The 12,669-nt window shown below is 40.1% G+C and overlaps 1 protein-coding gene across 2 annotated transcripts in view; it reads left to right on the plus strand.

Annotated features, from left to right (window-relative positions):
• The window catches only part of col11a1a (collagen, type XI, alpha 1a), a 166,563-nt gene that overhangs the window by 34,469 nt on the left and 119,425 nt on the right, over positions 1-12,669 (plus strand). The window contains exons 5-7 of one of the 2 annotated variants that reach the window (XM_036581528.1): positions 3,905-4,030; positions 9,488-9,577; positions 10,240-10,413. In XM_036581528.1, coding sequence (XP_036437421.1) covers positions 3,905-4,030; positions 9,488-9,577; positions 10,240-10,413 — 390 coding nt within the window. Of the gene's footprint in view, positions 1-3,904; positions 4,031-9,487; positions 9,578-10,239; positions 10,414-10,628; positions 10,734-12,669 lie in introns of both variants that reach the window. The other variant, XM_036581520.1, reaches the window with a different exon arrangement.

Here is a 12,669-nt window from a genome sequence, read left to right on the forward strand (position 1 = left end):
GACTTACTGTACTTTCTTTACCAAGTATATCTGTGATGTTTATGTGGTGCTGGTGTCGTATGTAGGCTGTGGGCTCATGATGGTGGTCCCCCTGCTCAACACTGCTCAACAGTGACACAGCAGCCCTGGCAGAGCGGAGCGTCTCTGCTTGTGTTTTGAGTGTCCATTTCTCTACTGTCTTTGTTGCCTGAACATAAAGACAGGTACGCCAGTAATGTTCCCGGTTGTGAGTGTGGGGCTGTAGGGATGTCCCACCTCTTTTTGCCCATTAAATACTGAGAAGTGCAGACTAGAGGTGTCAAAATCAACCACTAAAAAGGCCATATTAACCCCTTAAAATCTCAGGTTTATTACATACTGAGGCTTATTATTCATTAGCTACAGGGACTTCAACAAGTCAGGCTAGACAGGCTGCTGGCATTTTTACATAAATTGTTGTGGCTGTATTGATTTAATAAACAATAATGTGGTGGGTCCAGCAGACCACTGAGTAACAAACACATCAACACCACACAGGGGTTAAAAATCTAAACTGGCTATTGATATTTCAAAATATGGCAAAACACCAACAGCAAAATATAACCATGCGTAATAGACCATAAAATATTACATAAAAATGTGAAATATAGACAAAAATGTCCCCAGGAGGGAGGTCTTTTAAACCCACCTGTGTGCTGCATCTTTCCTTTGCAAGTTCCTTAACTGCTGGGATCAGTTTCTCAGCTGCTGAGTGTTTATGTTGGTTGAACTGCTGCTGAAACACAGCTGGTGTGTTTGCTGATGTGACTGCTGTGGTAGTTTTGAGTTGTAACCGCTGTCCCATACATTGTTTTTTGGTGGAGGGAGTGAGAGCGCACATTATGTTGCAGTGCATGCTGGGGATTGTAGTGTAAGACATTGTGAAATGAGTTAATATTAATGGTAATTAAAATAATTTTGCAGGCCGGATGGGATTGCATCTCAGATCAGGCCCGTGGGCTTCGTGTTGGCCACATGGAGTCTACACTATTCCTATCATTGAGTCTGTTTGTATTATCTTATGTAATATGTCTACTCAGTACACGCTTCAGCTCGGTTTCCCAGACAGGGGTTAAGCCTAGTCCTGGACAACATTTTCCATTCAGTGTAGGATCTCCATTCAGAATGCTGTGTAGTCCAGGACTAGGCTTAATCCCTGTCTGGGACGTTTACCCCTTATAGGGGAATTCGACTGCTAATTAAACTGTTAAGATGTCAACAAAGTCATTCAGAGTGGTTTGGTCTGAAACGCTCTGTTCTAGAGAAAGTTACAGAGTCAGAACTGTTCACAGTGGTGGTGATAGGAACCAGACGTCCACCTCTAAAAGCTCCCTCACAGAAAGTTACTACATGAACTGGTTATGCATGTGCTACCTGAAGTCTGAGGCACTGTCTTTAGATTTTGGTCTAAAACGTTTCTCTGAATCCATTCAGGGTGGAGAGATACATGCAGGATGCTTTAAGGCAAAATAGCCTCCAAAGAAAACATATTTTTTCAGGTTTACCTCTGTTTTACCATTTATTATTATCTTTATTGCTCATTTGGTTACATTTTAATGACTGCAAAATGCAGATAACTGAAGAAAATGTGGAATTCCTCTTAACATACTTTAAATTTGTTGAAACCAGTTCAGTCTGGGTGAAATGTTATTAAATTTAAGAAACATGCCTGCGTCACATCTTTTCTTTTCTTTTTCTAATTTGCCTCTTTTAAAACTCTTTGATGTGCATTATCATATTCTTTGTATTGAAAGCAGCTGCACTACTGCCACTTAGAAACACACATGTCTGTTTTTGTTTTGCAGTTATTTTATTTTCCACATGTTGTAGATAATGTCTGTTTATGTCACCTCTAAGACACTAAATAGAGCACAGAGGTAAAACAGCCATAATGAAGTACAGGATCTGGATGTGGCGCACTATAACTGAGCCCATCCAATAAAATAGGCCTTTACCTTTCAGATCAGATCAACACACTTAGCCCCTCATACAGCTCAGAAATCACACACAGATGTTTGAGCCCCTCAAGGTTTGGATTACACTGGTGAAAAAAGAACTTTGCTGTCCTGAACTAAACAAAAAGTCATAGAAAAAGGTAAACAACCCATTGTTCTCTTAAGTAATGGAAATTTGATCTGTGTTTGCTTTATAAACAGCAAAACACAGCCCCCTGAGTGGATACCAGGGGGCTGTCAGGTGCCTGCTGCCTCCACTGTAACAGAAATATTCCTATTATGTAATAAAACCAGAGGAAATCTTAAGCTACAGCACCAATAAAATGGTCCTTACTTTGTAATGTGCCTTTTACAAAATCTCTATGTTTCATTTCTCTAAACATAAAGGCCAAAACTGTTTCTTTTTGGTCACGGAGGATAATCTCAGGGTTAGGTTTGGGGTTAGGCTTAGAAAATGGGACATATTATTATCACATATAGATACTTACACATACAATACTGTGCAAGAGTCAGAGACCACCCTTCACTGATTTAATCTCCAGTCAAAACAGCTATTAAGTACAAGTTATTCATTTTTCAGTGTCATTAAAAAAGCAGAAAACAGATAATAGAAGATCACAGAAGCAGAACAGTGTTCAGTGAGTCACTCTTTACCTTTGTTCCAGCTTCCATTCTTTTCAGGAGACTCACTTTCAGTTCCTCAAAGAATCTGCAGACTCACCTCCAAAGTTCAGTCTTAGAAGCTGGTTGATCGTTTTCTGAAGTAATCAAACACATTCAGTGGTGTTGAGGTCTGGACTCTGGGGTGGTCAGTCCATTGTTCAGCTTCTTTGATTTGCAAATTTTCTTCTTTTTTGTCTTTTTCCTGCAAGCTCCTGTTTTTTCACTTATTTTCCTTCAAATTTCTCCTTCTGTATGCAAGTAGATTATCTTATATCCAATCTTCTCAAAAATATCTCCTGAAAAATGAATAACTAGTACTTAATGGTCATTTTGATGGTGGTTGGTATAGTGTAGTGGGTAACACCTCTGTGTTTCACTCTGTAGACTGGAGTTCAATCCTCTGCCTGGGCGAACACCCTACACTATACCAGTAAGAGTCCTTGGGCAACACTCCCTTCGCCTACCTGTGTAAAATATGATTGGATTGTAAGTCGCTCTGGATAAAAGTGTCTGCCAAATGCTGTAATTTTCGACTGGAAAATAAATGAACGGTGGTCTCTGCTTTATGCACAGTCCTCTATATGTGTGGTGGACTGTGTATGACCCCCCATTCTGAGCAGGTGTACGTATATGTGTGTGTTTCCATCATACCCGGTTATCATCCGTGTGCTGGGACAGCTCCAGGTGTTCCTGTGTCCTGATGAGACATGTTTAATTTGTGACTCTATAAAGCTCAGCAGTGAGAGCAGCAATTTACTCCGGTCTCTCTGCAGAGCGCTGTCTGTGTTTACTGACCCTGCGTGTGCAGCCTGTGCCAGCCACAGCCACATCTCTGTCTACGTCTGACAGAAATGTATAATAGTGATAATCTATAGAGCATTAATTATGATTTACGGTGGTGAGGGCTGTTATCCTATGCCCTGCAGTATCTTTCCTGGATTCCCTCCTATTACAGGCTTCATGCCATGAGTTATTAAGTATCATATAAATTAAATGACAGACTGTTTGTCTGTTTTTGTCAGCCTTTGTCTTTCGCTCAGCTTCATTTAGTTTAATTCAGTACAGTTGCATTCAATTCAGATCAGTTCAATTCAGTGATCTTTACTGACACGACCATATTTAGTTACAGTATTGCCAAAGCATCATGGCTCAATACTGTCATTACATGTATAAACCACAGTTTAGAGACTTAAGACATAAATTTCATTTACGAAAACGTAAACCTCTCTCTCTCTCTCTCTCTCTCTCTCTCTCTCTCTCTCTCTCAGGGTGATATCCAGCAGCTGTTGATCGTCTCTGACCCTAAAGCTGCGTATGATTACTGTGAACACTACAGCCCGGACTGTGACACCCCCCACAAAGACACGCTGCAGGCCCAGGAGCCAGAAGAAGAGGTCAGTACTGACGTGACCTCCCATTGACCATCAGGGGACCAAGCACTGACCAAAAGCTCCCACAGACAGCACTTTGAAATCGTCCAATGATCTGTCAAATTAATTCTGTTAATTAAATGTGTTTTTAACCTGTAAAACACCAAATAACGTTTGAACATATAGACAGACAAACAGACAGACAGACATGCTAATCAATAGATAGATAGATAGATAGACAGTCAGACAGACAGTTGGATAGTCAGACAGACAGGCAGACAGACAGTTGGATAGTCAGACAGACAGGCAGACAGACAGATAGATAGATAGATAGATAGATAGATAGATAGATAGGTAGATAGATAGATAGATAGATAGATAGACAGACAGACAGACAGACAGGCAGACAGACAGACAGACAGACGTAAGATAGATAGATAGATAGATAGATAGATAGATAGATATAAAGATAGACAGACAGACAGACAGATTTAGAGATAGGTAGACAGACAACCAGTCAGATAGACAGATAGAGAGATTGAGAGACAGGCAGACACATTGATAGATGTATGTGCTGTGTGTGCAGTGCGGTGTGTGCAGTGCTGTGTGTACAGTGCCGTGTGTAGTGCCATGTGTGCAGTGCCGTGTGTGCAGTGCTGTGTGTGCAGTGCTGTGTGCGCAGTGCTGTGTGTGCAGTGCTGTGTGTGCAGTGCTGTGTGTACAGTGCGGTGTGTGCAGTGCTGTGTGTGCAGTGCTGTGTGCGCAGTGCTGTGTGTACAGTGCCTTGTGTGTGCAGTGCTGTGTGTGCAGTGCTGTGTGTGCAGTGCTGTGTGTGCAGTGCTGTATGTGCAGTGCTGTGTGTGCAGGTCTGTGTGTGCAGGTCTGTGTGTACAGTGCTGTGTGTGCAGTGCTGTGTGTGCAGTGCTGTGTGTGCAGTGCTGTGTGTGCAGGTCTGTGTGTGCAGTGCTGTGTGTGCAGTGCTGTGTGTGCAGTGCTGTGTGTGCCGTGCTGTGTGTACAGTGCTGTGTGTACAGTGCTGTGTGTGCAGTGCTGTGTGCGCAGTGCTGTATGTGCAGTGCTGTGTGTGCAGTGCTGTGTGCGCAGTGCTGTGTGCGCAGTGCTGTGTGCGCAGTGCTGTGTGTGCAGTGCTGTGTGTGCAGGTCTGGGCTGAGCATTGTTTCCTTTTGTAAATTACAGGTTTTAGGTATTGTGCCTCACCTTCCTTTGAGTGTTTCCTGCTGAAGAATGATCACTTTCTTTGTCCTGTACAGTCCTGTAGAGTCATGTTTGTGTAGCAGGGCCTGTGTTTTCGTTTTCTTTCTGTCTTTTCTTCTTTTCCTGGGGATAATGTGCTACGTAATGTATTGGAACGCGCAGAGGGAGTTCCTCGCCTGTTGAACGGCTGAGTGTGTTCTGGCCGGTGTTCTGGGCTTTTCTCCGGAGTTTGTTCTACTAATGCGTTCTGCAGATCCCAGCTGTAATGAAATCTGCAGAGGAAGTCTGGGCGCGTGCCGTTTAAACAGCTGCAAGAACAGTGTTTTAGAGCGATCCTGTGGTCTGCTGAGTAATAGTAAAGTAACATCATATTCCACACAGGAAAGACCTCAGTGTGATGTATTATACTGAATACTTCCCTCGAAGAGCTTCACTTAAAAATGATAAAAAAGTGAAACAGCTGACAGCTTTATTTAATCGAAATATTGACATCATGTGCAGCCAGCCAGATTCCTGAATGTCGCAGTGCTGATCTAGAGTCAGTTTTTATGTGTAATAATATACAATATATATATATATCAGAACAAAACCTCATAATTTAAAAATGCCTGTTGTTCTTTACATTGTGTGTAAATTTCATGATGAATGGACCAAAAAAAACGTCCCAAAATTACTTGGAAAAAATTCTGGTTCCATTGACTTACATTAAAAGTCAAGTATGTTTTTTTCTTCTCCTGTAAAGTTACCATTTTGGAGAAACGAGGCTTTGTTCCAACAAAATATATATAATTTATAAATTAATTAGGTAATTATGTAGCAGCAATATATAATTTATCAATTAATTAGGTAATCATGTAGTTGATTCATTATTATTATTACTGTTAGTAGTAGTAGTACTATTAGAATTATTATTATTATGTGAATAGTATTAGTATTAGACTGATATATGTAAATGAGATCTACTCTGATTGCCTGTCCTGTATTGTGGCTTATTCAGAAGCAGTTTGGGCTAAAATACTGTGATCAAATTAAATGGATGCAGCTAAACAGCTGTAGGCTGAATTGGCAGATATAGTAAATGTGAATATGTGTGTGTTTTGTGACATCACAAAAATATTGAATTCAAAATTGGCTCTTTTTCAAACTCTTTTATTTAAAAAAATGAGGAAAATTCAGTTTTCCATGATATGAGCTCTATTATTATTATTATTATTATTATTACTATTATGTAATAACATGAAATAATTCTATTAATAAAGAACAAAAAATATGTGTACATTTTGTTTCCTGTCTAATAAAATATTCTGATTCGGATTATGGCCAGGCAGAGCTGACTCTGGATCAGTGCTGTTATTATGCTCTAAACCTGTTTATGTAGAGGAGCCTCATTTTTCCGTTCTCTTATCGTGCTGTCCATCAACAGCAGAACCACACTCAGGTCCATCTTAATCCATATTCTCTGTAGCCTATGTTAGATATTAACCCCTTTTCCTCTGCAGTCTGAAGACCAGACATCGTAAATTAGACTGGCTAGTCTTGGCTGGGTCTCTCTGGCCTTGGCTTGCATTTGAATGGGCCTGGATAGACTTGGCTGGACTCAGTTTCTGAGGCCTAGTTGACTCCAACCCGTGGACGCAGGCCAGCCTGTCAGGGGAGCTGCTTTACGAGCTCCAGAACAGCTGTATTGGGACTAAGCTATTCGTTCATGATGGATAAAGGCCTGTAGAGGAAAAGAGGCTCCTACATTGACATCATCTGTCTTCATACTACAGCTTCCTATGCTTGCATAATAGAAGAATAATGGGTTAGAGCTAATATGCAGCGAGGGGTTCGGCTTTATGCAGAGAGAAGCCTAATTTTGGGTTTAACTGTACTGACATTGTGGATGCTCCACTGAGAAGTCCCTTTTAGTACAGGCCTAGGCTTAATCTGTGTCTAGAAATCTGACTGCATGAGTCATTATACATTTATTAAACCCTACATTCATTGATTACCATATATTAATTGATGAATGCTCATTTGAAATATCATATGCGTTTGTATAAGCTGACCTACAGCTGACTGATGTTTATGCTAACTTGCTTATGCAAATCAAAACTATGATAAGCTAATTTAGTTTAGGCCACTCCACTAAGCTTCTGTAAGCCAGGGGTCACTAGTCTTATCCACAAAGGGCTGATATGGCGGCAGGTTTTTTGTTCAAACCAAGCAGAACCTCATTTCATCCATTGTTTGAAGACCAACTGATTAAAGAAGTGGAATCAGGTGTGATTCTACTTGAATGGCCTGAAATCCTGCAGCCGCACCAGCACTGGTGGATAAGGCTGTGGATAAGACTCCTGCTATAAACAGTTGCTTAGGGCCCCAAAGCCACCCATAAGGCCCTATATGTAATAATTCACAGTGTTATGTAATCTGGAATGAAAGAAGCCATAATTTTGTCATGTCACATGTTAATTTTTGCTGTACTTTCGTTAGCTTCGTTACATCAAATATTGTACCAATACCAGGATAGGCCTGGTCAAATACACGCTTTATTGATTTTTTAAATGAAAATAAGTACACGTTTTTTATAGAGAGCACACTTCTGCACATTTTAACACTGAATGTAATCTGTCGTGACAGCTTAATGGCATGTACCATGACATGTTTATGGCATGATTATGTCAGTGCTATGTAGCAGGGTTAAGGTAAAGTGTTACCCGTTATTTCATCATGTCTCCCTTAACAATTCTAAGCTTATTTAATTTAAATGTTTATTCATTTTCAGTCTTATATTATTGGAGACTTTGAAACAGCTCTGCAAACAGCATGAATCAAAATAGCATAAATCTAAAAAAGGAAACCAAACAGACGGATAATCTTCTCCCATTTATAAGCAAAGCATCATGTAAATGCACTGAGGGAAAATCAGATGTTTAGTGGGCCAGGGGTGCGTATGTGCGTATATGAGTTTTCTTGCATATTTTGTTTTGTTTCTTCTTGTCTGCAGGATGTTTTTTATAGCGCTTTAAACCTGTGCTAGTCTGTGCTTTATAGTGCTGTAGCCCACCTGTGCTAGTCTGATTACAATACCATCAGTCCAATTGCACTGATCTGTAGCAGCATCATGTTTTTTTGTTTGTTTATTTATGTTTAACAAGTCTCTGAAGTCATGCGTCGTTCTGTTTTTGTCACCATGCCCATATTAGGAACTCTGAGTCTGAACCGTTTTTCTCGATGGGCACCCTGTGATGTAAACAAACCCTAAATGTTGTTGGATCTTCTGAATTATGTGGTCATTTAGCTGTCGAAATACAAAGAACGCTACATACAGTCGTGTGCATAAGTTTTGGCGCCCCTTGTCAAAGCGTCGTCAACACTTCCTGTATAGTGAACACATTTCTGCACATTTTAATGCATAATTACTGTTTATTTGCTGAATTTAACATATTGGAGAAAAAATAACAAACACTATATATACTCTATATACTATGTTTTATTTTTTTTTTTTCCAATATGTTAAACTTAATGCACATAAATAGAAACTGTGCACTAAAATTAGAAGAAAAATGCTGGTGGTCAGTAATTTGACCGGGGTGTTCAGACTTTTGCATGCATGCTACAAGCAAGTTAACAATTCTGTGCATTGAAATGTTGTAGCACTACACTTAACCCTTTAAATGGTCAGAGCCCTACGGCAGGCCCACAGTTTTATTACACACTTCTATAACCTAAGAATAGCTCAGCCAGTGTGCATTGAACTCCCTGTAGTTACTGAACAATAAGCCTTAGTGTGAAATCAGCCTGGGATTTTAACAAAGCTGGTTTGGTGAGTCAGAAAGTCCAGTGACGTTAGGGGAAAAACAGGCCAAATTGTATGTAGTTTGGAACATTTCTGTTTACTACAGGAGCACCATCGAGAAAAATGGCTTGAAGTCAGCGCTCCTTATACGGGCATACCATCGACAACAAACTGACGACACATCCTCATTGGCCTCAGTGGTCAAAGTTCTCACTGAAAGCATCCGTCTCACACTAGTTTGTAAACTGCACATTCTCCAATGTGATGCACCTCAATTTGACTTTAACATTAACAAATAAGACACTAACGGACTGCATTCATATTTCAGTTGAGACGATGCTTTTGAGAAAAGAAGTTTAAGAAACAGCAAATATGCCAATGATATGTAACGTTCCCACTGGGTTTGTTACATCATGTACTTTGTGTTGTTTTTGGTATGCTCCACTAACCTTCCTGTGACCTCATTTCCTCTCCCTGCCCAGTATACAACTGCTGTAGATTACGGAGAATTATATGATTACTATGATGGACCAGCTACCACCGACACGACACACAGGTTTTCAAAGACTCAGGTAAAAGAAATCAAAATGTACTCGCATGTTTTGCGACTGTCATGTGGTGTCTGGCTGTCATGTGGCCTCGTCTCGAGTGTGCACGTGTTATTTGTCCATGTCTTCAAGTCTTCCGAGCTGGTGTCCACCTGTGGGAATGTTTTTGTTTATCTGTTTTTCACTCTCTTTCTTCAAGGTAGTTTAGCCCTTAGAAGTCTAGAGCTGTTATTGTCATTTTGCTATAATATTTAAATGTAAATACATAATTAATTGCTTAGTTGATGAAGTCCTGAATTACATTTACATTAAATTTAGGTTTGAGTCAAGGAAGGAGCAAAATTTGCAAAAAAAAAAAATTAGGGATTTTTAGCCGAGCAAGAATGTGCACATAAATATTTTCATCGAATTCAAATTATAATTAAAAATCTTTTTTTAATTATAATTAAAAACATTTCTAACACACTTTCCACAGAAGTCTGCTTGTTTCATTGAGCTACGAGTTAGAAACTATCAATATAACATTTTTTTAATAGTTCTTTTTTAGCATGGTAGTATGTTAAATGCTCCATAACTGAGGCTTCTAAGGGTTAGTCTAGCCTACATGGTGTCTTGTCTGTTGATCCTGATGTTTTTGTGTGTTGTTGTGTTTTCTTTGTCCCTCTGTCACCATAACCTCCCTCCAGCGAGTGAAGCGTAGTGTCTCCATGACGGCGAAGAGGACGAGAAAGTCCGTTAAGTCCAAAGCCAGGCCGTATAAGTACCCGGCCTCAAAAAAGACAGCAGCCAAAACCTTAGCCTCTAAGAAGAAGAGGCATGGTTACCAGGCAACAGCGCCAGCGAGAAAGGCCAATCTAGGGGTAAAAAAAAACAGGACAAAGCATAGTCCAGCTCAGATGGCATAGAGATCTCCCCTTTGCCCTCTTCCGAAGGAGATCCCTAATGCCGTCTAAACGAGCAGACAGGCCGGCAGCGCGAACGGGCTAGCCGATAACTCTGTGGTGTGCTAGCTCTCTAATCCTTCCTTTCTCGTTCTTCCTTCTTCTTTCTTTTCACTCTGACGCTGCCAACTCAGCTAAACAACTTAGACGGCGAGTACTATACTGACAGTGAGCTTGACTACGGAACTGTAGATGCTACTCAAATTCAGCCTTCGGTTCCCACCACCGGACCCAATGAGGTAGGACTGTATATCTTCATTTTTCTTTATGCTTACATTCTTCATGCTTTAGATTATCTCTGGTTTGTTGTAAGGGCCAGTTTCTTAGAAGCCTAAGTCTAGACTACAAAGGATTTCTAATGGTGATTCACCATTGGTACAATTTAATCTGAGACTAGGCTTAATCCTCGTCCAAGAAACTGGCCCTAAGCGTCTAGAGCCCAGGAACGGGAATATGACGAGGAATAAGTATGAAATGAAACAACCAAAACAAATCCAGGTGATTGTTGTGTGGTTTTTCTTCATGAGAAAGCTCTAAACATGTAGAATATATAGGCGATCCTCTCCATGTTTCTGTACGATGACCGTTTTCTCAGTGGATTGTCCTGCATTTGTTTCTTGCTTTCTCTTTTGCGTGTCCGTGTTGGTTAAGGCTGCATTTATCAAAGGACAGTTCTCAAAAAGTAAGAACTGTAACCTCCAGTCCAGTAATAAAGAACTTAACCTGTTCTGTTTCCAATTAAAACATGCCTTCCTCTCAAATTGAGTGAGGCCTGGGCTCTGCTTGTGGCCAACCTTCATTAAAAGTCCCTAATGGGAAGCATATTACCCTTTAGCACATGCACAGCAGGGCCTGCACCGAACCTAGCCAAGATATTGCCAGCCGTGCTAAAGTCACATCCAGCTCTTTTTATCAGATGCTGGATGTAAAAATGGACTGGAACTGAATTTAAGAACACTTAATTGTGCCCAGAGTTTGGAAATGAACATTGATCTTGCAGCCTTAGCCATATGTGACAAGATAGTGTGTCCAGTCGAAACTGGAAGGGGTTCTCTGAGGAAGCCAGGCCAGTCCAGGTTGATGTGAAAGCTAACACACGCTAAACGTGAAGCTTTTCAACAACCTCCATGTCCCTGATGTCCTCCACCACAGCACGATCAGACAGTTCTGATGAACTACGATCAAACAGGCAGAGTGCTTTCACAGCCTGCTAGCCATGCTAGCTGTGTTTAGCCATGCTAGCTGTGCTACTAGCCCCGCATTACCCATGGATGCGACGACAGCAGAATTGTAAACCTGTTGTGCTGAGAACTTTAAGCCTTTTTGACAAAGACAGATCATCATGTCTTTGCATCCATCATGTTCCCAAGCAACAGCAACAGTTAGCATCAAATACGTCTGAGCTAATCGTCCCCACTGTGTCTGTGGGCTTTTATTATGGCTTTTTCAAATGCAGAATACAGTGATTTCAGCTCATTCTGCTAACATTTAATGCTAGTTTTATCAAATTGACATGATTTTTTTTTTTAATCAAAAAATATTTAGACACTGTATTTTCTGCAGTTTGAGTTTTTTTGCTTCGGACATTTCATCTCCGATTCTGTCTTTTCTCCCCCTTATTTAAACATGAACCTTGATTATCATTATACTTTGGAAAAAAGACAGAAATTTTGAAATGTCCATCATAGATTTGTACAGTGTTTTATTTAATTTTCATGAAATATAATGCAATTTTAATAATCAAGGTCACTTTCTTTGTCCCTTAATTAGGGATCTTTAAGTAAAGGCATTGTTTACAGTGGACATAACTGCTTTCAGTAAAGATATTTAACATCTGAATCATATTTAAAGCTAAATTTATGTTGATCAGTTGTAACTGATCACAAATTATTAGACATACTAAATGTCTTTGTGGCTAATATCTCAAATGCTAACTTTATCATTCATAACAAACATATCGCTGTTGTCGGAACAAAACGTCATATCTCCAAAATGGTAACTTTACAGGAGAAGGAAAAAACCTGCTTTGCTTTTAATGTAAGTCAATGGAACCAGATTTTTTTCCGGGTCATTTTGGGTCATTTTCTTTAGTCCATTCATCATGAAATTTACACACAATGTAAAGGGTATTAGACATTTTCAAATGATGTCAAAAACTGAAAAATGTCAAAAATG

The sequence above is a fragment of the Colossoma macropomum genome, unplaced genomic scaffold, assembly GCF_904425465.1.
Source record: "Colossoma macropomum unplaced genomic scaffold, Colossoma_macropomum, whole genome shotgun sequence".
Taxonomy (NCBI): Eukaryota; Metazoa; Chordata; class Actinopteri; order Characiformes; family Serrasalmidae; genus Colossoma; species Colossoma macropomum.